The sequence below is a fragment of the Notolabrus celidotus genome, chromosome 7 (assembly GCF_009762535.1).
Source record: "Notolabrus celidotus isolate fNotCel1 chromosome 7, fNotCel1.pri, whole genome shotgun sequence".
Lineage (NCBI taxonomy): Eukaryota > Metazoa > Chordata > Actinopteri > Labriformes > Labridae > Notolabrus > Notolabrus celidotus.
The window spans coordinates 31,454,521-31,482,428 of NC_048278.1; the positions used below are offsets into that span (position 1 = coordinate 31,454,521).

Genomic DNA, 27,908 nt, shown 5'->3' on the forward strand with positions numbered 1-27,908 from the left:
CATTTAAGTTGACAGTCAGGTATTGGTTACATGCAGATAGAGTATATCACACTAAATAGTTAGACATTATGATCTTTCGGACCTTTGCCTCAAGAAAGTTTTCCTAACTGGACCTCACCTTAGTTAAATACCCCTGCTATATTGTCTATATAATAAGCACTTCTAAGAAATGTTCATTTTCTCTGTCATTGGCAGGAGATTAAATGACTCCTCATGAGGAACCATTGAGAAGATGTCCAAAGCTCTAATCTCATAAAATATAATACATCCAAAAAATGACTAAGAGTTATTTTGGAATCTGATAATCAATACGTCCATTTTTGAAGAAAAAATATCAGAAAATTTCAGCAGTGACTTCCAACAAACTTAATTTGACAGACTGCTGCTCCTCTTAATGGATTCACATTCAAGGAAACTCAATATCTTCAAGTTTTGAAGGAACAAAGTTTAGTTGCGTTCTTTAGATATTGAAAAATAAGTGTAGTTAATTTATTAATTTGACCCTCCTGTTATGTTCGTTTCTCTGGAACAGCAATAATGTTCCTTGGTCAATTTGACCCGGGGCATATTGAATTATCCAAAAGTATCAGAACCCAAAAAAATCCCAACACAAATTTTTTTGTCTAATTTTTAACTCCATTACTAACCATTTAAATCAAGATTTAGTCCATTGGTGTTCTTTAATTCTCACAGATCATGGTTCAATGAGGATAACTCACTTGTTTTTAATTAAAATTAATGTTAAAACTTTTTTAATGTACATTGGAAAGCCCTAAATATAAATATAATAGGTTTACATGACATAGATTTATGAAGTGATGTTGATAAATTAACACGACACCTCTTCTGTCGCATGCTGCCAAGATTTTTATGATGCATTTAGCTGGTTTGGAAGGCAAATATTGCCTAAAATAGACTTTAAAAAGGGTCAATTTGACCCACAACCTAACAGGAGGGTTAACTTAAAGAATAACTTCACTCGTTCAGATTCATCATTCAGACTCAAAGGGTCAGAGTTAGCTCTTCTGATTGAACCAGGCCACTAAAAGGTGAATATTATGAAAACTTTATTCATTTTTTGAATTGGAGACCAGGAAATTTGAGTTTCTGGTGTTACAGATTGTGCTTATATTTGTTTATGACATTTAGTAGAGCAGTACAGCATTTGGATTGTCAGACAGCAGAGGATGAGCAACTAAGAAAAAAACTTGCATTCACATGCGGCAAATCCAAACCTTTGAAGCCTTCTCACATGCACACATACATTCCTTAAGGCGTCTTCGTTCTTAAAATAAATACACTTAAAAACATTTTTTAAATCTTGAGGCACTTTTGGAGTCCTGAATGTCACCAATGCACAAAAAGGAAATAAATACTCACTTCCACATGCAGGTGTCAAAGCAGCAACATGTCGGCGTACGTACACAGTGTATAAGAAAAGAACTTGGCTCTCCAACGTTCCAGAGGAAGCAACAGCAAAACAAGGACGTTAAACAACAGCAGAGTTATGACCTCTTGATCAAGTGCATCAGGTGTGTGCCGAACCTACAAATGAAGTTTTTTAAGAGAACTATAACACTTCAAAGATGTTTCACCATAACTGCAAAATCTGAAAAAAAGAGCCGACTCTACATTTCTTGGCTTGGTTCTTTGTCACTTTGTGAGAATCCACTGCAGCACAGTCACGCTTCCAACCAGCTTTCAGGGCAAGTTTTCCATCTCTCTGCTTCTTTTTTTTTAAGGTTCAGCTCCAGAGTATTGTTCATTATTTTTCAACCCATGTCCTCAAAACTTTTACTAGCCAGTCAAAGACGTCCAGTCAGGAAAGTTGTCAATCTCTCCGGTCTCGCTCAGCTGCTGGGCTCCTTGTGTCAGAGTCAACTTGTAGCGTAGACGCAGCTTTCGCTAAGATCAAGAGAGAAAGAAATCAGATGTGGAGAAAGATGGAGAAAGAGAATGAATATTTAATCTTGTATGCAAAGGCTAGCATTGCTGCTGGTCTATTTGAATATTGATTTAAGCTCTAATGATGTAATGATTTTCCAATACAAGCACAGACGTGTATTTTTTTCTGCCACAAATGCCGTGAAATACAAAGTGACTTCAATCACTAATATGCTGTTGTTTTCATATCAACACCATCCAGACTCACCCTCTGAGGATTTGCCATTAAGAGGACCTGGGAGAGGGAAGGAGGAGGCTGGAGAGGGTTGTAAGGAGGAAGATCTGTACCTGAGGCAGGCTGAAGTTTTACTGACATGTTCTGCAGAGGAGAGGAAGTGGAAAGAAATTAAGCAGACGATAAAACTAGATAGTCAACTCATTAATTAAAACAGGCCAGTTATTAGTTTCGTTCAACAATAGACGATAAAAGATGGATGAAACAACAGCTCCAATAAAGAGAGGCAAAAAAATGTGGACATCCCTAACTGGCTGACTACAATGTAGGTCATAAAACCAACCTCCTTTATTCTAAAACATGTAGTACCTTTTGGACAGCAGCTTGAAACATGAAGTCTTTCACAGCGAGGGAAGATGTGTTCACTGTAGAAATGACAAACACAGCAACATCTGGATGACCCGGAGGAGAGTCTTTGGCAAAATGAAGGGAAACATGGATCCCACTCTGATTGTATAAAGTGATGGACTCAAGATGACCTGCAGACAAACAAGAACAAAGACATTTAAAGATAACGTACAATCAGTTACAATCAGTTACAACTCATTACAATACCAGTGCTGTATGATATACGACACGGCATGACACGACACAAATGGAGCGACGCCTGCGAGCTAGTTCAGGCAGACAACTCGAGCTGCAATGCCATACACGTCACATGTCCCACTCTCTTATCCATCATCCAATCCTGCCCTCTGCCTCTCAAATTGGTGGTCTTTTAAACTGGGAAAAAATCTCCCATCTCTCCCTCTGTCTCTCTCAACGCCTCTGCTGCTGCATGCCATTGCTGATATTTTCTTCTTCCCTGCCGCCTCCCCAGCTTCCACCTGCAGGCTCCGGGGGTGTTTAGTATGTTTTGCTCATCACTCCTCAAGTCTGCATGTAAACTTATCTGCAGGGAGTGATGAGGCCGGAGCCTGGGCGCCAAACATGAATATGTATTTGCTGCTACAATAAACAATTTAAACGTGAGTTGTCTGACTGAACTCAACATCATAATGTAGAGGTTGGTAATCACAAATCATCCTCAGTATTTCTCCCATATGGAGTTCCGCAGGGTTCTGTTCTTGGACCCCTGCTGTTTTCAATTTACATGCTACCACTCGGTCATATTATCAAAAAACACAATATTAATCACCATTTCTATGCTGATGACACGCAGTTATATTTCTCATTTGACAGTAAAGATACAATTCAATTAAGCAACCTTCACATGTGCATTTTCAGATATTGATAACTGGATGGCAACCATTTTTTTTTACAATGCAACTCAGAAAAATCTGAGATAATTATTATAGGTCCAGACTTACACCAACATAACATTTCAGCCCATCTTGGTCCACTTCCATTTAGTATTACTGACTCCTGTAGAAACCTCGGTATCATCACATACATTCCGTTGTCCAACCAGCTTTTTTCAATTAAGAAAACTGTCAAAAATTTGGTCATTTTTATCCACCAAAAACCTCGAAACAGTAATTCATGCTTTTATTTCATCCAGGTTAGATTTCTTGCAATTCACTTTACTCCTGTGTCTCACAAAATAACCTCAATAAACTTCAACTAATCCAGAATGCCGCAGTCAGACTCATAACCAGGTCCAGCAGAAGAGAACACATCACACTCATTTTAAAATCGCTTCACTGGCTCCTAGTCCATTTCAGAATCCATCCATCCATTATCTTGACCGCTTATCCCATTAGGGGTCCATTTCAGAATCGATTTTTAAAATGATGGTGTTGACTTTTAAAGCTCGTAGGGGGTCAGCTCCAGACTACAGACTCCCTACAAGCCATCATGTAACCTCAGATCCTCCGGTAGGTCTTTACTAACTATTCCACGCTCAAACATAAAAACAAAAGGCGATGGAGCATTTTCTGTTCAGGCCCATAAGCTGTGGAATGACCTGCTGGAGGAGATCCGGGGAAGCTAACACACTGTCGTCTTTTAAGTCGCTTTTAAAACGCACTATTTAAGACTTGCTTTTTATTGATTTTATGGTTTATTGCTTTGATCCTTGTTTTAATTATACTGCTGAATTATGATACTGTATGTTCTTAAAGCTGGGGTTGGTAGTCTCGGAAAACTAGCATGAATTTGAATGTCGCTTTTCCTCATGACTCCGTCTAACCCCTCCCCTCCTCCCCTCGGAGCTCCTCCAAAACGACGCCCCCCCGCTCACATGCACGAGCGCCGCTGATTCTCGACCATATGATCGTGACTGATTCAAAACCGGTCCTCACCAAAACATTCTCAAAGTGAAAGTTAAAAACACAAACAAACATGGCTGCTGTTAGTACTCACAACTGTCATGCTAGCATTATCCAGTTGTACCAGTGACACGATATCAGGAGAAAAGTTATAACACATATAAAACTGTAACAACTCTACTGTTTGTTAAACGTGTTCAGTGTAGATGCTCTTAATTCCTACAGTGTTGACCGTCAGTGAAGGCATCAGGAGAGGTGTAGAGTGTGAGAGTGGGAGAGAGGAGAGGAGAAGTTCTTCATTCTTTCAAACATTGATTGTTGTTTTGTTGGTTGGCGTGATCACGGCCGACAGTGACCGGTTATTAAAACTCAACGTGTTCACGAATCGGCTCGTCATCACTACAGCGTCCGGACGGACGCTACAATACATCTACATTTTCTGTAGGACTTACTGAACGTCATTAATTATTCTGCTTGTTGGTGAGAGCTTTTTAGACTCTGATCCGGACTACAGTCCTGAGCAAAGCACCTCATCAGGTCAGAGGGGACAGGCCCGAGGACGAGCGAGAGGGGCAGTAAATAGAGTCAGGGGAAGTAGACGCAGGAGACGGGGACTCAGAGGAGTGCACGCCGGGGAAATGTACGCGCAGGAGGAGGGCAGAACGGCTGGACGGGATTTGATTGGTTTAAAATTTGGGGAGCCAAAAAACGGTGATTGGTTGGTGTTTTCCCAGGTTTACTCTGGCTGTAGATAGCAGTTTTTTTTCACTCTTTTTTAAGAACACATCATGTATTGATTACCATCAGGACATAAAGATCATTTTAACCAGTAAGACAAAAAGTGTATCTAAATCTGATTACCAACCCCAGCTTTAACTACTGCGTTCTGCTTTTTAAAATTGTGTGTAAAGTGCTTTGTAATTTGTTTTAAAAAAGCACTATATAAATAAAGTTATTATTATCATATTACATATTATTGTCCACTGAAGGAACTTGGTCTTTGGCTCGTGCTGAATATAGCTGCTTAGACAGTATTATTAATAATGTAACTATAAAAAACAAAAGCATAAAAACTGTGGCACATTGCATATTTTCTGGATAATAAAACAACATTTTGTAGAGAAATTAACACTCATTCAGGGAGAGAATACGCACATTACAGATGAATGGGTGTGATTGGTACTAATAACACCACAACCCAAAGATAAACCATTTGTGTCTCCTTCTAAATGACATTCTGAGAACTCACTGGGCTTGATGGTCTCCACTGGGACAAAGAGGTTTTTCAAGATGTGTGGAGGACAGGACCTCTCCTCTTGTTTCACAGAGGATCCCAACACCTGGTGGAATTTTTCCTCCCCATTGGAGAGCGATTCAGAGCCTGGAAACTGATGATTGTTAGAAGGTGACCTGATGGAAGAAAAAAACAGAGTGCCCTTTGAACTAACGGGATAAAAATAGCAGCGAGGAAACATCACAGTGGAGCGCAGTACAGACTCACTATCGAGGAATTAAAAGGTAGAAAACCGACGCCTCCCAGGAGCCTTTAATGACGTCAACCCAGAGAACAAAGACATTTTATTTTAACACATCTGAAAGTCTACAGCTGATAATTATACTTATCAAAGATGTAAGATCATCTAAATAAAGACAACAGTGATTCTTTAACTGTAATCATGCTTCAAGGTGTCATTATATTAAACTCAGTGTCCGCCTCTCTGTTAGGTTTCACGCTTATCTAAGAAACTAGTCTCTCTTTGTGTTCTCCTCATTAGGGAGTTGTGGGATCTTCAATCAAAAAAACAGCTGTATTATGTCTCCCCCTTGTGGCTCTTAGAAACATAGATTATGACTTTAAAGCTAACTACAGTCATGGACCAAAGTATTGGCACCCATAGGCGTTTCTAGCCCACTTTTAGGGAATTGATTATATTACACACAGTGGACAAAGGAATTTCAAGATCTCTGGAGCAGTGGCGGTTCTGGGGAGGGGCCAACAGGGGCCAGTGCCCCAGTAAAACTGAACCTGGACCCCCCTGTGGCCCCCCATCCACACCAAAATAATATTACACAATAAAAAAGGCTCCGGTATTGTGCCGATGTTACAGGCGGAACACATGCTAAATGGACTTGCACTTATATAGCACTTTTCTAGTCTTTCTGACCACTCAAAGCGCTTTTACACTACTCGTCAAATTCACCCATTCATACCCATTCACTCACTGACGGTAGAGGCTGCTACAGTGAGGGACCATCAGTGTTAGCTAATCTCATTCGTTCACATTCACACACCACTGAACAACAAAGGGAGCAATTTAGGGTTCAGTGTCTTGCTCAAGGACACTGGGATCGAACCGCCAACCTTCTAATTAATAGACGACCGACTCTACCCATTGAGCCACAGCCGCCACATGCCTCATGTTGAGTGTAAACAGCCAAACAGCTGCTGTCAGTCTGCATTCTGATCTAGTACACAGTAGTACATATGTCTAGTATATAGGGATGCACTGATGTTTTGCCAGTTTGTTCTCAGCCGGTCCTCGCCCTTCTCAGTCTCTTTTGTCAGGGTTGAATGTGTCCCTCTGACAACACCCTTGGCCCCAGCCTGCCCCCCCATTAAAATTGGTCTAGCTTCTTAAGTCCTCAGACAATTCTCGCTTTCTTTCTCTCCTCCATGCTTGGCACACAACACAAAGGTTGAGTCAACTTTTATACGTTCTAACTGGCTTCAGGTGTGGTTTCTATATTGCCAGCACCTGTTACCTGCCACAGGTGAGTTTGAATGAGCACCACATGCTGGAAATAAAATGATTTACCCACAGTTTTAAAAGGGTGCCAATGATTTTATCTGGCTCTTTTTTGAGTTTTGTGTAAAATTATGTCAATTTTGGCTTTTATCTTCTGTTTCTTTGTGTTGTTCCAATGCACATAAAAGCAATAAACATATGTATACCAAAAACATTTGTAATTGCAACAATTTCTGGGAGAAATGGTGAATTTCCTCGAAAAATTCCAGGGGTGCTAATACTTTCGTCCATGACTGTAGTTTCATTCAGGATTTCACTGATCTGTTCTCTTATCTTTTCCACATTCTTACCAGATGTTTGTCCCATTCGTTGTTGTACTGCTCCCTCCACATCCACGAGCTCTCAACACCACGCCCTCTCCTCCATTCTTCTCCAAATTCTTCACATGAAAGTCTCCATCAAGCTAAGAATAAAGGATAACTTGTGTTAAATGTTTGCACATATGCACACAGTTTCCTCTTTGTAGACCGGTCCTACCTGCATCAGTTCTTCAAAGTACGATCTTGAAGTCTCTTGAGGCCGTTTTGACACCTGATTATCTAACCCTGAAATTACAAGTTGTTAAACTATGAGAGAAATGAATCACTGTGGGTGTGAACAAACCAGAGGCTGGAGAAAATGCAGTCCTACCTGATCCATTGAAGTCCTGGTCAGCTGATGAGGTGAAGACACTTTCCAAAATGGAGGAGAATATTGGTGAAGAGGATTCGAAAGACGGAGGGGAATCAGCTTTTCTGTGAGTCTTCGGAGAGTCCAGAGCCGACAGGTCGATGAGGTGGTAGCTTTTTATCTCTCTGGGACTCTTTGGAGCTGGAGGAAGAAGAAGAGAGAGGATGAAATTCCGGAAGAACAGAGCGCTCCAAACTAAAGGTCAAGGTGCTTTCTACTGGGAGGAAAATAAGGGCCTACCATTATTTTTACCCTCTGCTTCCTCCTCACTTCGACTTCTTTCTCTTCCGCTTCCATTACACTCTTTCTTCCCCACTTGTTCTTTGTAGGTATTTACTACAAGCGTAAGCTCGTCGTTGGCCTTCAGGATCTCTGCAAGAGCTGCGTCATCGTCTGTGGTGTCACTGGCGAGGCGGAACAGGCTGGGCCTCAGTCGATCACAGCGCTCATACAGAGCCTACGACAAGGAGGGGAATAAAACCTGAGTTGCACTTCCTTCCCACACATGATCCTCTAATATCATGGGAAATACAAGAGTACACCTCAGAAAATATAAATGGAAATATGGGGCCTAAATATTATTTTCTTGCCTTAAATTTTCACAATAAAAGTCCCAATGTTGTAAAAGACAGTACCTTATATCCTCAACTAAACAGAGGGGTAAAAACAGGACTTTGATAAACTCATATTTTAAGTGTCATATTATTTATTTATTAGTTTAATTGACAGAGGCCATGCAAAACAAAAAAAAAACTGTCAAGCCAGAGTTAGCTATAAGCTAATTTTCAGCTGTGGACCCAGGGCAGGAAGATGCATGCAGTAGTACACTGCAGAAATTCATAGCAAACAACATCCAAATATAAATCAGTCGTCACATCTAAAGTGTTGGAAAAGTACTTTTACAAAGAACTCAGATGGTGAGTGCATCTTGAACACATTTGCAGTTCGCCAGTTGAGCAACAGATGAACAAGAATCCTTAGACAGGACCACAATCCAAAACTGTTCGGTGTCTGTGTGAAATCCTGAATACCTTTGTGTCATCGCTCTGCTGTAATGAGCTCCCAGTGATCGTGTGCTGGTGCAGCATCTCTCTGAGCTGTTCGGCGCTGCTTGTCACCTCCTTCAGAGTTGATTCACGCTTTGACGTTTTCTCTACTTTCTCCTGCTCCTGAAACTCACAGAGCACAAACAGAAACCACATTAATACAGTACTTGTACTTTGCACAAACTGCTTGTATCACAGAAACACCTCCGCAGCACTCCTCACCTCCTTCATTGTGCTTTTAATGAGTCTGTTGGCAGTTTCCAGGTCTTCAGGGCGGGTACTCTTCAGTAATCTGGCCAAAAGCTGGTGATACAGAAACACATTTTAGCATGGAGAAACCTAAAGTTGCATGAGCACACGTCCTGTTTTTGGCACAGTCACACACCGTGGCCTTGTCCTCCTGGTCAAAAACAGACTCTGTGGTTCTCTGTGGAGGAGGCGCCATGATAAGTTTCCCTGGCAGTTTGGGGTCTTTCTTCACAATACCTAAAATAACAAACACAAAGTTAGAGATGACCTCTAGACACACATTTTTATATATTCTATAAGCCACATAAGTATCTGGCAGGTATATGGTGAGTGCGGTTAGAATTACATGATACTTGTTAGCTTGTAACTGGCAGTAACAAGCACAGCTTAAGTTGTTGAGAAGGAAAATATCATCTGCTGTGATGATAAAGTGTTAGGTGGCAGATTGGAAGGAAAGCCCCAGGGTCCAATTTAAATCCAAACACAGAACACTCGACTGTGTTTGCTGTTAAAACTTTTATGTTGCTAACACTAATAACACTAGTTTTCTGGCCTGACTAGTCTGCACCTGTCTGCGCGGGAGGTTTCAGGTTACTTTGCCAGCACTTGTATTGTGTACACCAATTGTCTTGTTTGTTGCACAAATTAAATGTAACTTGTTTGGGGGGTAAATGTGGATCTCAGAGATTAGAGAAGTACATGTATGTCTTCCCCTTCAGCAGAGATGTCTAAAAACACTTCTCTTGTGGAAAACACTGCATAGTAAATACGTGTCAGTGAAGTTACATTTATCAAGCAAAGATGAACAATTTCTCACCTTTTTATATCTGTGAACTGAATTTGTTTGTCTGGGCGGTACCGCAGAGGCTTAATGTGTTAGCTTTGCCTCAAGAGTCTGATTGATCTAAAGAGTGACTTTGAGTTTAAGAACGTACACTACCAGTCAAAAGTTTGGAAACACCTTCTCATTCAACAGTTTTGATTTATTTGAATTATTTTCAACACTGCAGATTAATACTAAAGGCATCACAACTATAAAAGAACATATATGGAATTATTTAATGAACAAAAAAGTGTTAAACAAAGCAGAATATGTTTTATATTTTAGATTATGTAAAGTAGCCCCCTTTTTCCTTCATGACAGCTTTGCACACTCTTGGTATTCTCTCAGTCTGCTTCATGAAGTGGTCTCCTGGAATGGTTTCTAATTAACATGAGCCTTGTCAAGAGTTCATTTGTAGAATAACTTGCCTTCTTAATGTGTTTGAGACCATCAGTTGTGTTGTTCAGAGGTAGGGTTAGTACACAATGGATAGCCCTATTTGACTACTGTTGTAATCCAGATTATGGCAAAACCAGATTATTTCATAGTTTTAATGTCTTCAGTATTAATCTTGTTATGCTGCTATAGGCCTAGACTGCTGGGGGAACTGGCGCACTGACACACTGGGATCCTAGTTCACTCCCTTCCCCCCAACCCCTTCATCACTTACTTTAACTCTGCCTGTCCCATTAAAGTTACTAACCATAGACCTTTCTGGAGTCCCTGAGCTCCATTGTCTCGTAGGTCCCTCTGAGCTGCCGTAGACGTATTCCTGTTGTGGACGTTCTGGACTCCAGCTGATACGGACGTGCTGGACTCCAGCGGCAACAGCTTCTACTACTCGTCTCATCACTATCAACTCTCTCTCTTACTCCCCTCTATCTGTCTTTCCAGACCCAACTCGGTCGAGGCATTATGGCTGTCTAACATGAGTCTGGTTCTAGCTGGAGGTTTCTGCCTGTTAAAAGGAAGTTTCTCCTTGCCACTGTAACTAGCTAAATACTGCGATGTGCAATGCTCATGGTGGATTAAGGTGGGGTCAGACTGAGTCTTACCCTATCTTGAAGTTGGGTCTCTGTTCATAATTTGACATAGAGTGGTCTAGACCTATGTTTGTAAAAGCGTCTTGAGATAACGTTTGTTGTGATTTGGCACTATACAAATAAAGATTGATTGATTGATCTACAATGTTGAAAATAATTAAAATAAATAAAAAACATTGCACGAGAAGGTGTGTCCAAACTTTTGACTGGTAGTGTATATTTTAGTTTTGCATATCCTATAAAGAAAGAAACCAGGCACAGTGTTGATGTTGTGTGTTTGTTGCATATATACCTTGTTTCTTGAGCATGGAGTAGGCTTCCTGAATCTTTGGTTCATCTTTAAGCCAAAGAGTCCAGCCATAGAGGACCTCCGTCACTCTGTCTTTCACCTTCTGTGGGGTCCACGCACCAAAGTACTGCTCAGGGAAAAACAACCAGGTCAGTGATGATTGCCATTATTTTACCAAATTACTCTTTCATCAACTTTTCTCTTTTCTGTAGGTTTTGTGCTTCATTTATTTTTAAAGTTCCCACACTATTGATTTTGTTCTGTATTCGCCTATACAACACCAGACCTGCCAACACTCCTGATTTAGGCTGTAGTCTATCTCTTTTGAACTTATTCTCCCGCTGTACTCCCGAGTTGTTATTTATCCCGATAATCTCCCTATTTCACGTTGATATCAATCAAATGAGTGTCCTTAAACTTCTTTGGGGGTGGTGTTGCATGCTCATTGATTTAAAGCAGGGGTTCTCAGACTTTTTGGGGTCAGGGACCCCTTACAGGTGAGAACATTTTCCAAGGACCCCCTCATAATTGTCACATAGATTAAGCACATGCTTACTACCATTCTCACTCTTAGATGCCCTTGGAACTATTTGTATTGTAAAACTGACTTGAGCCCAGATTGTCTTATTTATTCATGTGATTCTATCGTTTTTATTGGTTGACTGTTTTCTGATATGCTTTTTAAATGGAACCTTTAGCACTTTTATCATTTTATCATATCTATTCATTTTACCATTTTTAGTGTTAGATTAGTTTTAGGATACTTTTTTGTATGTTTTGCACATTAAGTAGATTGTTCTGTCTGAAGTCTATCTTGTAATTTTGTATCGACCTAACATCTCACTGGCTGCAAAACAAGTTTACCTAAGGGTACAAATAAAGTAACCTGAACCTGAACCTGAACTTAGCAATCTAAATACTTCAGACCTGTTCCATAGTGATAAACAAAAAACACTTCACCATCTGTGTTTTCTGGCGGATGTATTCCTCGCTCTTTCACTGAAAAAGGTTTTTAATTTTGTCCTTATATTCTGGGTGATCAGATGTGGCTTTAGCTTGGCTGGCTTCATAGCTTTGTTTGCTAGCACCTGAAGACATGACGCATTTTGGTCTCCCGTCACCGTTCTCAATAAAACCAAACTCTATACCTGTCGGCATATTGTCTTAATTTAGCTAGCTTGGGCTTAGCATCACTTGACGATGTGAACTGATTTAGAAATGGCTCCATGCTCGCAAGCTTGCAAGCAAAGCTAAGTAGTAGCAGGAACAGTTGTGATGGAGTGAAGTGTGAATGAGTGATATGTGACAGATTGATATGTGTCACAATCATATCAGTTTCTATCTGCCCAAAGTCAACTAGGGTGGGAGTAATGGGCACAATATTCTGGTGTCATTGGTGCAAATGGTCCTCATCTATATATATGCTGTTTTTAATGACACAGCACAATTTTATTATTTATTATAAGTGTATTCTAATTCTAATTCACGGACCCCCACGCTACGGTTCGCGGACCCCCAGGGGTCCTAGGACCCCACTTTGAGAACCACTGATTTAAAGGACCCAGATCAATGACTTTAAAAACACATGGAGGTGTAGATTAATGTTACAGAGACTCCTGCATTGAAATAATACTATAGTGGTATTAACATCAAAATATGGTGTCAACGCAATCCACTCTACCTGGAATAGGTGTGTTACTCCTCATTGCAGTGGCTCACTCTACTCTCACTCTTCAACATGTTTATGAATTTTGTCATATTTGTAAGACATGGATTTTTTTAGATTTTGTTTTCATTTCCATATTGTACTGCAAACCTTGGAATTAAGATACATTTAAAGTATTTCACTTACATATCCATTTATTAAATGTATTAATCTGCAGTTCAGGGTCATATATGGACGGAGTTACTGGGTATAGGCAGATTTTAAGATACTCCAGAAAATCTCCCTCTTTTTTTCACAGTCCAATGTTGCCAGGTATGACAACATGATTTGTTTTTGTACATGCTAGGCACAAGGGGCTATTCTAGGATCGGATGTTTAGGGGTGCTGAGTCGGGCAAGATAAATTTCACTGTTTTGTACATTTTAATGCAATTTCATTCCCACATTTGTGAAAGAAAAGTATAACACTTTTTTGGAAAGTCTGTGACTAAACCATCAAATCTGATAAAGGTTATTTAAATGCTGAGCCACAGCAAAAGAGAAATGGATTGGAATCATAAAAGAAACATGGTAACCCTAATGTCTTAGGAAAGACAACTCATTTTGATACAGCAGCTCCTCAACATATACATAAACAGTACGTATGTTTCTTGGAGTAAACCAGCCCCCTATAGTGAGTACCAAATATTGACATTGGAGTTATTTTTTGGACTTTCATTTGAAATGCAATGCACAAAATGTAAAACGCGGTGGAGCTGCTGCATTTTTATTATTAAAATATTATGTTTCAACTAAGTACTTCATGGTTTTGAAACTTTTCTAGCTTGTTGGACATACAGTAAAAAAAATGTTACTCCCTCAAATTTTAGGGGTGCTGGGATTCAATTTAGAGGTGCTTCAGCACCCCCAAAAATGGGCTAGAAACGCCTCTGCTAGGCACTCAGGCTTACTCACAATTGTTGCCTTTGTTTTGGGTGTAGCACATGCACAAAGCATTAGGACACCTCCCTCTCTGTGATCGTTATTACCTTTGGTGTCAAGACTTTGATGAGCTCATTGAGAAATCGAAACTTGGCAGCCTCACTGTGGAACTTCTTCCCGCAGTTATTCATACAAGCCTCCAGGAGCTGGAAAGCACCAAGAATATACATCCTTACAAACAGAAGCTTTTCAAAGAAGTGAAAGTGAAAGAAAACGTATTTTACGCTCAGGAAACACAAAAGATAGAGAGAGGTTTGGTGTCTCACTGAGAGTTTGCGGTTACCCACTTTTCATTATCACATGACATGAAGCACATGAATCACGTCGAGCTTCTCTTATTTTAATTTGAAAGCTATCACAGCAGCTTCATGTGTGGATGACAAACAACATGGTGTCACAGAGGATTTGAATGCAGATTCAATTCATCATGTAATTTTCAGCATGTGAGGAGAGTTAGTCACGTATAACATTTACAGGAAAGCCTTCTCCACGGTGTCTAAACAGAGATGTTTCTTCAATGAATGCATCATGGCACTGATTAAAAACATGTGTATACTGTGTGACAACTCTAACACCAAACTACATTGTCTTTATGCAAATGACTTGTGAAAGGTTACAAGACCACTTCAATTAACAAGCCAAGAAATATCTGCTGTTTTCTGCTACATGGAAAATTTAACAACAGATCAAAATATAAAGCGTGTATTATCAGTGTATGACATGTAGAGAGGTGAGACTTACAGTGAGAGCTTGCAGAGACTCGTTCTCCTGTGGTGACTGTATTTTATGAGCGAGAAGACGGATGGCTACCTGTGGGCTGAGAGCAGAAAAATAAGATTTAGTCTCATTAAATATTCCTGAGGAGAGCTTGAGCAAAGATGATGTTACTGCTAACACTAAAAGAAACATTATTCACATAGCCTCTAGAAGTTGTAACACTTCAGTTAAGGTGCTGCTGCGTTTCTCCCGCTTCTTGTATAACATCGAAGTGGGAAGCTGAGATCGCAACATGGAAATGAAGCAACGCTTTCTCAACGTTTGCATGAAAGTAACTTCTAGAAGAAAACTTTGGCAAGGGTTACAAGTCAAAAGTTGATCTGAAAATCCAAGCAAGCATCTTGACAACAAACAACAGAGGTAAAAAACAAAACAAAAACATGTTTGATCAGGTTGCAAACAGTTTGATCTGCTTACCCATCAGTCTCCTTGTTGACGAGCTCATAGAAGCTCTGGATGCAGCCCCATCGCTCCTCTTTATTGTTTGGGTCTGTGGCCTGACCTGGCAACAACATCAGAGGAACTTTTATCAGATGAACCAAAACTATTTTATTAAATGTCAAACTTGAACAAATAAGACCTAAATATTAATATACATTTTTAAAAAAGTCAAGAACTGAAACTAGGGAACACAGACATTCACTGAAACACCTGACAACACTGTCTGTTTCATATGAAGAACACTTGTAAGGTGTGGAAATGAGATTATAATATTAGTTGCATTATAATGGAAAAAGCACTTCCTCATCTTTGCATTTATCATTTTTGGACGGTTAATTTATATTTTGAGGGACCAAAAGTTCGTTTGAACACAAAAAAGTCATTAAATAGTGCGTCTTGATTTTATCTACAGTTCAACATCATCAGACTTTTAAAACGCATCTTAAGACACACTTCTTTGTCATGGCTTTTGACCATCTCATGTAATTTGTTGTTATTTTGTCTGCTTCATTACCGTCTTATTTATTACACATTGTATTTGTCTGGTCGATATTGAAACTCTTTGAAGCACTTTGTGATTATGCTCTATGAAAGGTGCTATACTAAATAAAGTTTACTTAATTACTTACTCTCTCCCTCACTCACCACATTCAAAACCCATCTATTTAGAAAGGCTTTCAATGTATAATTGATTTTAAACAATGTCTCTGTGTTTTTATGTATCTACTCTAATTGCATATCTATTTACCGACTGAGCGCCCCTGAACATTGCTCTGGGACTTTTTTTCCACAAAGTGAGAAAATAGATAACTTGCTGTTTGCATAATCCGGTTAAGATTCATCAAGACTTGTTAGTGCACTATAAGATGATCCACTAACTACTAACACTAGCACTAAACCCCTGCAAACAACACTGTCCAGCAAACTGTTCATGCTGGAGCTAAGGGGTCAAAAATAATCAGCTTTACCTTCTTCATGATTACAATCTCTCTGTTCTTTTGATGTAAACATTACACTCTGTGTCAGGTGAATGGGTAACCTGTGTGTTTGGTGTGTTTGCAGCAGGTTTCAGTGCTTAAAGAGTAAAATATTCAGCCCACTATGAGACTCATCATGGTGAAAAATACAACTTGCTGTTTTTGTAGAAAGATAGTTCATTAAATGTGAACATTTTCAGAATGTACTTGTACTTTTTTTGCACAAAAACAAAGGGAAAAAAATTGAGGTGTCTTTATTCATAGATTATTATGTTATGATTTTACTAGTCCGGCCCACTTCAGATCAACTTGGGCTGTATGTGGCCCCTGAACTGAAAGGAGTTTGATGCCCCTGGTTTAAACTGAAGACCATTACTTATACATTTAGTGTTTTACAGCTCAGTGAGCTCACCTATTCCCTTTTTTTAGTATTTATCAAATTGAAGCTTTTATCCTACACACTGTATCTTTATTTACCTTCTCTCTGCTACGTTTTCAATCACAAAGAACCTCAAAAATGAACCAAAAGATGAAGAAATTCAACTTTTCTCTCTTTTCTTGCCACCATGCGCGCGCGCACCAGTAGGAGCGTAGACACAACATGCCTCTCGAGCGTTCGTCAAGCACGCGCACGGTGTCACTAACTTCCTGTTCTGAGCAAAACTTTCTGCACAATATCAAACTTATGTTATTTCTGTGACATTTAATGGACTTATTTAAAAGTATCTTGCAAATATGAACCTTTGTGACAGAAACACAGCCCACGAGACAGCTGTGGATGTGACGCAAACAGCGCAGTGCTCGGTAAACAAACACAAGCGGATAAAAACAACAAACAAACATGTCTGTCTCGCTCCTTTACTTACTGCACAGTAACTCCAGAGTTGCCTGATTGTCACCGGTCGCCATTGCCGTCAGTCCTCTGAGATGGTTAGTCGCTGCTCTCTCTCTCTGTGTGTGTGTGAGTGTGTGTGTGTCTGTGTCGGGTGAAGCGGAGGTGCCAAACTGCTGTGTCTGTGGCGACATGTGACACTCACGCCCAGTCACACTCCTGACACACCAAAAACTGTATTACACACCCCCTCCCCTCACTCAACACATCAGCAGAACTCTAGAAAGATTAATAAAAGGGAGGCATTAAGTTCTTTATCAAAGGAAATGATCGAATTAAAAACACTTCAAAGTTATTGAAAATAATAAGATAAGATATTACTTCAGTTGTTGCAGCAACCCAGACATTAGTACAATCAAGAAAAAGTTCCAAATAGTAAAATAAAATAAGTAAAAATAAAAAAAGATACATAAAGATAGAATACAATTTGGATATTCACAAATGTTACAAATGCATTAAATAGCAGTAATTACAGGCAGTATTAAAATGACAGGTTGACATGCTATGATTATGGTTGGTGTTTCGTGTCTCCAAGCCGCATGACATGAATGTCAGAGGTCATGGACAGGAACACTAATAAAAATAAACTTAAAACCCTCAAATACAAACAATTGCAAGGACTTTGGGGTCTAAAAGGTGGAGTGGAGGTGTAAAGCTCCACAGCCAGCCACTAAGTCTACTACAAAGAGTGCACAAACTAAGGAAATGGCCTAAACCAACTGTAATCTGCAAAAAACTCTCCTGAGAAATCAATCCTCTCTTTTAATTATCCTGTTGCCACCCTCCTTCCCTTCACAATACATCCACAAGCATACACACTGTCTCACAACACCCTCTTCAAACAAAACCCAGTGAAAACAACTGAAGGTGTTGTCTTCTCTGTTGCACAGACCTAACTGAGGGAAAGGAGCTCCTTTTATTGAGCAGCCAGGCTGATGAGCTCAAGCTGGGTGCAATGAGGGCAGGTGCTCTTAATAATAGACTCGTTAGGAGCCCTGGAGGTCACAGACTACCTCCATCTGTAACAGTTGGTAATGACAGATTAAGCAGTATAATAAATAAATATGTGTATATAATATGACAGTAGGTTATAGTAAACAACAATAATGTAATATAACATGGGCGGGTCAGTGGTCATTGTGGTGCAGTCTGTGGCCTCCAATACTGTTTAACAGTCTGATGGCGGTGGGCACAAAGGAGCGTACCATGGTGGGATGATGCGTTGTAATAAGCTTTTTCATGTTTTTATTCCCTTTCAATAGAGGCAAAAATTGTAATTTTCCACCACTTCTTTAAGTGGCTGCTTTACTTTCTTTGCAGGTTTGGAGTTTATTCAACCCTTCTATTATCCTTGGGGTCAATTTGACCCCCATTTAGTGTTTAATTAATGATTGACTTCATTTTTTTGGCTTCACATTTCATGACGTTTGCTAATTTAACAGGGACAACTAGGCAAACATGAAATTAACATGCTGTGTTTTGTCATTACACATTTAGTCATGTTGATTTCAGCAAAAGTGACAAAGAGCTGACATGATTTGTGTTTAAGTTGTTTTTTTTAATATAGTTTTTATTCAAATGTCGACACATCTGTGTTTAGTTCGTTAAGCGTTATTAACTGAAAAAATAACATTTGCATAAAAAGTCCAAGGTACTTTCCATCCTTGGCTCTGTCACCTGTTCCTATCACAGAAATAAATACAGAAGACTTTCTTTTTTTTTTTTTTTTTTTTACAAAATATTTGTTTTAATTCAAGTATTTTATTTTAAGCATATACAGTTCATTTTAAATGCATCACAGCATAACCATCTCTCAACAAACAGGACAGGTCTTGTCTGAATCAGGCTCCCATCAGTCTCTCCAGTCTTTAACTCGTCTCTGGAGGCAGCAGAAGTTTCTGGAATCGATGGCTGGTCTCGACAGGCCCCAAAGACACCATCATCTCTGCTACGCTGGGCCCCTGCTGCAAGCCAGAGAACAGAGGAAGTCATGCAATTAAAACAGACAGTAAGAAAACAGACAGTAGCCCCTCTAAAAACGCAATCAGCACCTTCTTCCTCTTTTCTGCTTTGAATATCTGCAGGGTTACTGTGGTGGATGAGTCAATGAGGGCCTTAGTCACTACTGATATTTTAAACATGCTCATTTTCAATTTTAGCAAAGTCATACGAGGGACAGAAATAGCTCATAGAGGGTCACATACACTGTAACAGTCCAGCAAGAATTTCCTCATTCTGGATTTTGAACAGTGCAGCAACATAAAATGGCATAATTTGCTGCATGTGACTCTGTTCTTAAAAATGCAGAAATGAAATTAAACCACAATTGAACTGTAACAATGAAAGAAGACAGTCACAACTTGGTTCCCAAACCTTAATAATGATATTTTGCGGTATCACAAAATGATAACTGATCACGCATGTGAAAATATGTTAACTCACTCTGACCCCCATCAAACTACTCTGCAATGCAACACTGAGACCACAGAAAGATGATTTTAAAGCCTATCTGGGTTCAGAACTCAGGACTTTGTAGTTTCTTACTAAATCTGTATTATCTGAATTTCCTTTCATCTCCTCCTCCCATGTTGATATAATTTAGACATCTAACGATACTTTAGTTTACTCTTTGTATTCTGTCAAGTTACTACAGCTGACAAGGGCTGTGGTGGAGAGATGCACACAGAAGAAGCTAGAGGCCATTCTAAATTACACAGATCATCCACTTCACAACTTCTCCGTGGACCAGAGAAACAGCGGCAGTGGACGGCTCATCTCTCTGCGCTGCAGGACTGAGAGATACAGAAAAAATCATTCATCCCTGCAGCCATTAGGCTTCATAACTATCTAGCCAATGGGAGAGGAGCTGACAGACATCTGAATTACTCGTTTTAAGGGATTTTTATAATTTCATCTGCCAGACACCTGCATTTCCCTTCGGGGATTAATAAAGTACATTCTATTCTATTCTATACCATTCTATTTTAGCATGCTGCTTCCTGTTATAGCCCTTTCAAAGTAAAGTTTTTTGGACAATGTAACACGTGGGGACTTTTGTTGAGAAGAGTTTGTGGAAAGGTGATTTAATGACTAAAGCAGCTTAACTACTATTAGCGGCGGCCGTCAGGAGTTATAATATTTTCAGTTGTTTGTTTGGCCTCAAGTCACAGCCACAGTCATCAATCCTACTCATCTTGGACTGTAAACAACCAAGTTTTAACCAAGTGGCAGCCTCCGGTCTCAAAATATGAAGCCCATGCGGAAGTGTTATAAACTGCAATTCATCGAGAATCCACTTGAAGCTGGCTGCAGAAACACCGGAAACCACATACACACCCATTCAAAAAAGACAATCTTTACAGTGTTAATAGACATGTTTACAGCCTGGTTCAAAAAACGGCTTGGCTCTACATAGCTAATCTCTCTATCGGCACACACTCTACAGGGGGTGAATTTTTTTCTGACTTGACTCCCGGACAGGAACACATAGCTGTTGGCTAGGAGGCTCACACTCTGCCTCTTCACGTCACACTATGCTTGGTTGAGTTCCCCATTTCCAATACGGCTGCCGCCACCAACTGGCTTCAAAACGGCTCTCAGGAATAGATGGGTGACGTCACGGATACTACGTCCATTATTTACACATTCTAGGGTTTTAACACACTTTCAAGCAGATACAGCTGTGGTAACAGATGAAAGTCCCTGCCATGCAAAGTCATAGCAGGGACAGACATAGCTCATAAAGGGTCACATACACTGTAACAGTCCAGCAAGAATCTCCTGATTCTGTATTCTGAACTGTACAGCAAAATAAAATGACATGATTTGCTGCATGTGACTTTATTCTTAAATATGCAGAAATGAAACCACAATTGAGCTGCAAAATTGAAAGAAGACAGCCACAACTTCCTCTAAAGGAACCAAACATGTTATAGTTCAGATGGTGAGGTAGAAAAGACAAAGCCTATTCAATCATGCAAATCATTGTTGACTTAGTGAGTTTGAGTGTGACCGGTCGCAGCTATCTTACACCAGATATGAGAGGTAGCTGAATTCATCAGTGTCATTTATTCTATTCATCTACAAAAGTGAATACAAGCCATACAATTAGCAGAGACCCCCCTATAAGAAATCTTCAAGAAGTTGAATAAGATGTTATTTAATGTCTGTATGTAGTTTGCTTGTGTTGCCAGGATCATTGCTCAGTGACAACAATATTCAGAAAGGACAAAATGTGCCCAGAATGTAGGGCAGGCCTGCAGATGATGTATTTGTTACATTTGAGGGCAGTAAAGATTGTAGCAGGTTGGAATCTTGTCAGTCAGTCAACCACAGGCGGAAACATGTGACTCAAACTGAAGACAAGGCTGTGGGTTAATGTTAGCTTGAAGTTATTTTCAACTCCTCCTCTCTGTCTGACATGGAAGCTGCACAGGTTGTAATACCATCAGTCATAACAAAAGCCAACATGATGTGTTCACGTACCTGCAGACCACTGAGAACCAGACGTAGCAGCTTCATCACTTCTCTGTACTTTGTGGTTTTTGTCTGTTTGGCCACAGTCTTCAGATCTTTACTGAGTTGATCCAATGACAGCTCCTCGCCTTGTTGAGACACTAATCTTTAACGCACAGACAGGAATAATCAACACTCTGCAAAAACATGGCTGTTAAAGTGGAATAGTAGAATGTATAGTTATTAAAACTACATACTTCAGCACTAATGACGCAATGTGCTGAGCCTCTTTGGTGAGTGCTGCCACCTGCTGGTTGGATAAGGAAGGACGCACCCAAAGGTAAGAGTAGGAAGGACCTACAAGCTCTTTAAGGAAGGATATGTGACCCTGTAAACAGAAGAGAAGAAAACAGTTGAAGTACTATAGAAATAAAAGTAGAGGCCACACTGATTTACCATTAGCTTGTCACCTGTCAGGATGAAACCCACAAAAAGCACTTTACTTTACTGACTGAATGCACTTTCTTCTTTATGGTTTTATCATGATTCTAATACTATGTTTTATGTGATTTTGTGTCCTTAAATGTTTAAGCCTGTCTTTTTTTTTAAAATATGCACTGTCATGCTGGTGAGAAACAGCGTTTCGTTTCACTATGTATGCAAATCCGAAAAGAAATGACAATAAAGTGAATCTTCAGAAAAAAGGTACCTAAGTTAGCTTAACTTTTGAGATTTGAGTATTCAAATTTCTCAACTAGATTGTTTATAGAAGGAACACAAAAATGTCAAAGTCACTCCATTCTAACAATATTTAACACACAGTAAGTAACATGTCTTGACTAAGCTAAGCTCAGTGAACCCCAGCTGTCAAAGTAAACAATCTTTAGGCACCATAGATTTAGCGTGCAAGTATGTTTAAAACATAGTTTGAATGCATGGTTATATATACATTTGTTACCTTGCGCAGATGCAGCACTCGTCTAATATAATCCTCATGCAGAACTTCTTCATCCTGGATCTCTGCTGAATATGCTTTATGGATCTGTCCCTGCAGATCTTTGATCAGCAAACAGCACTGCTCCTCATCTTCAATACGGTGCTGCAGGTGAATTCTGACACAATTAGGGAGCATCATTAGACAAGAAAATGTGGGCTTCTTAACATATTTATTTGTGCAGTGGGGACTTGTTGTCTGCACCCTGTTTCATAATGATTTATTGACTCTAACTGTAAGGATATTTCACCCTTTATAAAAAGTACTGAATCAACAGCAGCTGATATGTTTAGAAAGGGGAAACTATGAAAAGCTAAACGAATAAATAAACAAACTCCTGTTATTTTGGAAAATATGGTACAATTGAAAACAAGACAAAGACAAGAGGAGTCCTGACTCACCTGTTGAACTCTGGTAGTTTGTCCAAGTCTAACAGAGCAGAGTGTGTTGTGATCTTTGATGGATTGAACTCAGAGATCAGGTCATCTATCCTTCGACCCATCTGATTGGCTGAAAAACAACAAGGACATCTCAGTGTTTTCTAACTACAAAGCTTGTCCAATCCCTGTTTTAGGATGCAAAATATAGTATTTGTATTAACTTTCAACATATCCCTTTCTACTGTGTCCTGGCCCACTCACTGTTAAATCCAGATCCACAGTTGGTTGTGATATCCAGCAGAGCTTCAGGCAGGACTCCGTCCCTCTGGAAGCTCTGAATGAAAATATCTCCCTGCCGTTTGGACAGCTTAGTGCCGTCTTTGTTCATCAGAAGAGGCAGGTGTCCGAAAGTGGGTGGCTTCCACCCGAGAGCTTTGTACATGAGGAGGTGTTTGGAGGTGGAGATGAGCCACTCAGACCCCCGCAGCACGTGGCTGATGTTCATGTGGTGATCATCTACTATGTTAGCAAGGTGATAGGTGGGGAAACCATCTGCCTTTATCACTACAGGGTCCCCCTCCACCTAATCAAAGAAGACAGAGTTTGACAAACACAAAGAAGATGCTTTTCTGTCATTATGTCTTTTTAGGTTTAAGAAACAGAAAAAATGTGAAGACAATAAAAAAAATCTCTGGGGGATGATGTGCAAAGAAGCAATTTTAGTTTAGTTTTTAAAACAAAAACTTATTTTAGACCATGTTTGCTTCTTCTGAGACTTTGGATTTAAACAAATTCCCTATTTAATGGCAATAAATAAATAAATAAATAAATACATGAAAAAGTCAATAAATGAATAAAATAAATGCGTTAAAATAAAATCAAGTAAAATCAAATTAAATGTTATTAGAATAAATTCAATTATATGTGATATAAAAACTATGATTAATATGATTTATTATTCTTTTATCTGTTTTTTGAAGATACCCTAACTTTGATGGTGGAATATTTATTTATTCTATTATTTATTTTTCTATTTATTTCTGTCTAAATCTAAATGTTTGACCAACAATTGTTTCTGATAATCTTTCTACTGTAAAGAGCACTGTTATTGTTTTGTTTCTTTTGTAAAAATGTAAAAAAATATCAATAAAGAAAAAAAAAATTCAACACAGTATGTGGCTTGCTGATAAAGGGGGTACTGATTGTCCTCACACCTTAAACAAAGTGCAACTCCATTCCAACACCATTAAAGTAGACTCTACTAAACCAAATGAGAAAATCAGTACACATCTGACCTGGGCAACCTCATGATGATTCCAACCAAAGACCATATCCTGAAATGGCTCGACACCTTCTTCCAGACGAAACCTGATCACATGTGGAACACTCTGAGCCAGTTTCTCCTGGACCTGCTGGGCCTTCAGGTGACGACACCTGTTGTCATACCTGAGAAGAGACACAGAGACAGAATGTCTTAAAGCTGATCAAAACATCTTGAAGTCAGGCTGAATGAAAAGTTGTCTTGATATCGCCACCTTGGTGTCTGTCCACTCCTTAAGGCCTCCTTTTTGAGCAGGTCAAGTCTCTGAGGGCTGCAGAAACAGTAGTAGGCGTGTTCACTCTCCACAAGCTGCTGGGCGGTCTGTCTGTAGAGGTCAAGTCTTTGAGACTGCATGTAAGGACCAGCGGACCCACCATGGCGTGGACTCTCATCTGGAGGTATACCTAGAGGTAATGGCCAGTTTAAGTAAGATATGATCTGTTATTACTATTTTTATATGGATCTATGCACTCAATAAGCTTCATGGACCACAGTGATGTGTCTTACCAGCCCACTCCAGCATGTCCTCTATGGACTCGGCAGCTCCTGGGACCAGCCTGCTCTGATCTGTGTCCTCCAGTCGCAGAATGAACGAGCCTCCATACTTTTTGGCAAAGATGTAATTGTAGAGAGCAGTTCGAAGGCCTCCCAGGTGTAAGAAACCTGCAGCACAGAACAACATGTTGCTGTTTTATCTTGTTATGGCTATTAGTCCTTGTGCTTTAAGTCATTTCATGTTATGTATATACATTTATGTGATTCTGTCACCTAAAGCAAACCAAATTTTTCCAATGTCTTTTGTTTTTTTTAATACAATAATTTAATTCAATTCAATTCTTAAACATGTTTCTTCTCAGCTCATAAAGTACAATTCGATAAAGGCCTGTTATGTGTTTCTGTCTTGTACTCCCCCTTGGGGAAAGATGCCGAAGTTTTAATTCATGCTTTTATCACAAGCCGCATTGACTACAGCAACTCTCTTTTTACTGGTTTGCCCAAAAAGTCTCTCAAGAAACTGCAGCTTGTTCAAAATGCTGCTGCCAGAGTTTTAACACGATAAAAGAAAACTGATCACATAGCCCCTCTTTAAAACTCTGCACTGGTTCCCTGTCTCTTTTAGAATTAAAGTTCTTTTACCTGTTTTTAAAGCTTTTAACAGCCTTGCTCCTCCATACATCACTCATCTCCTGTCATTTTATGTTCCAGCACGATCACTGAGGTCCTCGAATGCTTCCCTTTTAAATGTTTCTCACACAAGCACCAGCCAGAGAGCTTTCTGTTGTTACGCCCCTAAGCTGTGGAACTCTCTGCCTCTGGACATCAGAACAGCGGGCTCTCTGGGGTTTTTAAAAGTAAACTTAACACTTACCTTTTTAATTTAACTTTTAATTTGGAGTCATTTATTTGAAGCCCTGGACTGCATTATTATTTTTATTACTTGAATTGTTATTTTAATCATTACTTTAACATTTATTTATCTTATTTAATTAATTATTTATGTATCTATTTATTTATTGTATTCATCTAATCTTGTTAATGCTACCTTATTTTTTAACTTTTCTTTCCACTATTACTTATTTTATTAATTTTACTGTATTGATTCTATTTTATTTTTAAGTATTTTATTTATAATCATGCCTTTTATAATTTTACCATTGCTGTTGTTTCCTGTCTCTGTTATTCTGTGAAGCACTTTGGGCTGCATGCTTATATGTATGAAAGGTGCTATGTAAATAAAGTTGAGTTGAGATGAATTGGTCAAAACGTACAGCTTAATCCATAACCTGCTTGTCTGTAGTGTAAAGCAAATATAGTTAAACATGCTGTTTAGAGTCCTTTGAAAGTACATTCAGTACTCAGAGTCTGCAGTTCTTAGCTGCCTCCTGGTTTGCAATACATTTGAAGGGAAAGCATTAAGGGGAGGACCTTACCTGTCGGACTGGGTGCAAACCGGACCCTCACGTCCCCATGAACCGTGGAGCAGCATCTCTGGACAGAGGCGTTCAGCTGGAGTTTAACCTGCGTGTTCCTGACCGCTGACAGACCCTGAACGCACCTCTGAGGTAATAATAATAATAACCTCATCTTATCTGTTCCAGAGGAGGGGAGCAGTCCGGCTTAGTAAAGTTTACTTACATTCAACAAAGCTGCATTTTAATTAAATACAGACAGACTACACCAATAAACGTGAATATTTAAATAAGCCCCTCATAATAATGTTTTCACTCAGCTGTAGTTTGGGTCAAATGTGACTCCATTCAGTTTCTTCTTCGTCGCAAGCGGAAGAGGAATTGAGCACCCTCCAAGCGCACACTGCCACCTAGTGGAGGGGAGGAACACAATCAAAGCCAAAAACTACTTCTTCTTCTTCTTTGTAGCTTATTGGCCTGTGTCAAACCAGCTTATAGGTGCTTTACCGCCACCAACTGGACTGGAGTGTGGAACAGGAGATTTTCAGGCAGGTAAAGAATTAAATTAAATCAGATAATCAAACAAAAGAAACAAACAAAACAAAATAAATAAATAAATAAAACAAACAAACCAGAACAAAACAAAACAAAACAAAACAAAACAAAACAAAACAAAACAAAACAAAACAAAACAAATAAACATAAATAAATAAATAAATAAATAAACATATATTTTTTAAATAAACCACAATAACTTATAAACTTAATAATCCCATTGCTTTCAGCCACTACGCTCCCAAACTATGGAACAGCCTGCCAGAGAATCTGAGAGACGCTGATAGACATATTAAGTCTTAAATGTAAACTAAAAACGTATTTATTCTTCTTTTATGTAGGGTTTAACAATTTTATTACCTACTTTTTACTATAATATTGATCTAAATGTTGCTTTATTATTTTAGTAATTTTAACTGTTATCTTATTCTATTTTATGTATTAATTAATTCATGTATTTAATTTCTATTTATCTACTCAGTTTTATTGATATTTTTAGCCTTAGTTTTTTTTTTCAACTCTTATCCTTACCCCCCCCTTTTTTTTTAAATCTACTTATTTTAACTATTTGTATTCTTAATTTTGATGCTTTAACTTATTTTAATTACACATATTTTATTTTTGGTGTGCATTGGTCTCTATTTTATCTTATTTTATTTTATTTTATTTTATTTTATTTTATTTTATTTTATTTTATGTTGTTCCTATTTCTAATTTGTATTATTGCTATTTTTCTTATTATTATTATCTTCCTCTGATATATCTTGCCTTTGTTTTATTTCTGCTTCTTTCTTGTTGTTCAATCGCTGCAAAGCACTTTGGGTTGCATTTGATTTGTATGAAAGGTGCTATATTAATAATGCTTGATTGATTGATTGATTGATTGATTGATTGATTGTTGATTTTACCTGCTGCTTTCCCTAACAACCCTGCTAATGAAATGTGATCATGCTTTGATCGCTTCAAAAATCGCAAAAAGTCATTCCTCATGACACGATATCCTATGCAATCAAGTAAAACATGTTCCACTGTTTCAGGTTGATTACAATGCGTGCATTTCCCCGTTGGGTCATGTGCAACGTGTGGTTGAGACCTGTGGGACCTATTCATAAATACCTATCCAATAAAATACGTTTCATTCTCATGTGAGTGATAATACTTTCTTCCCTCCATTTCCCTCTCACCATCCTTCTGTCACCGACTTCTTTTTGATTGTTGTGTAGGTGCCTTCTTGTGTCCACATTA

General features: G+C 39.0%; 2 protein-coding genes across 2 annotated transcripts; both read right to left on the reverse strand.

Moving 5' to 3' along the window:
• Positions 1-1,050: 1,050 nt before the first annotated feature.
• Positions 1,051-17,375, reverse strand: LOC117815902 (ADP-ribosylation factor-binding protein GGA2-like). The gene is made up of 16 exons (XM_034687919.1): positions 17,023-17,375; positions 15,156-15,240; positions 14,703-14,778; positions 14,009-14,107; positions 11,319-11,442; positions 9,297-9,397; positions 9,134-9,214; positions 8,897-9,034; positions 8,106-8,322; positions 7,827-8,006; positions 7,674-7,741; positions 7,487-7,599; positions 5,639-5,799; positions 2,489-2,658; positions 2,153-2,263; positions 1,051-1,905 (listed from the first exon to the last, which is right to left on the reverse strand). Exons 1-16 carry the CDS (start codon positions 17,180-17,182, stop codon positions 1,798-1,800), a joined length of 1,992 nt encoding a protein of 663 aa, XP_034543810.1. The 5' UTR covers positions 17,183-17,375; the 3' UTR covers positions 1,051-1,797.
• A 1,245-nt stretch (positions 17,376-18,620) lies between these two features.
• ears2 (glutamyl-tRNA synthetase 2, mitochondrial) lies at positions 18,621-26,527 on the reverse strand. Its single transcript, XM_034687920.1, has 10 exons — positions 26,130-26,527; positions 24,706-24,861; positions 24,413-24,602; positions 24,173-24,323; positions 23,139-23,460; positions 22,899-23,007; positions 22,462-22,615; positions 21,761-21,891; positions 21,534-21,669; positions 18,621-19,012 (listed from the first exon to the last, which is right to left on the reverse strand). Exons 1-10 carry the CDS (start codon positions 26,281-26,283, stop codon positions 18,917-18,919), a joined length of 1,599 nt encoding a protein of 532 aa, XP_034543811.1. The 5' UTR covers positions 26,284-26,527; the 3' UTR covers positions 18,621-18,916.
• Between the last annotated feature and the right edge of the window lie 1,381 nt (positions 26,528-27,908).

Excerpts from the sequence above, each read along its gene's own strand:
- ears2 (XM_034687920.1), bottom strand. The coding sequence starts at position 26,283 with ATGAGGTTATTATTATTATTACCTCAGAGGTGCGTTCAGGGTCTGTCA. Across the intron at positions 24,862-26,129 it reads GTTTGCACCCAGTCCGACAG|GTTTCTTACACCTGGGAGGC; the intron begins GTAAGGTCCTCC and ends TCTGTGCTGCAG. Across the intron at positions 19,013-21,533 it reads TGGTTCTCAGTGGTCTGCAG|CAGGGGCCCAGCGTAGCAGA; the intron begins GTACGTGAACAC and ends TCTGGCTTGCAG.
- LOC117815902 (XM_034687919.1), bottom strand. The coding sequence starts at position 17,182 with ATGTCGCCACAGACACAGCAGTTTGGCACCTCCGCTTCACCCGACACA. Across the intron at positions 14,108-14,702 it reads AGTCTCTGCAAGCTCTCACT|CTCCTGGAGGCTTGTATGAA; the intron begins GTAAGTCTCACC and ends GGTGCTTTCCAG. Across the intron at positions 11,443-14,008 it reads TCAAAGTCTTGACACCAAAG|TACTTTGGTGCGTGGACCCC; the intron begins GTAATAACGATC and ends TTCCCTGAGCAG.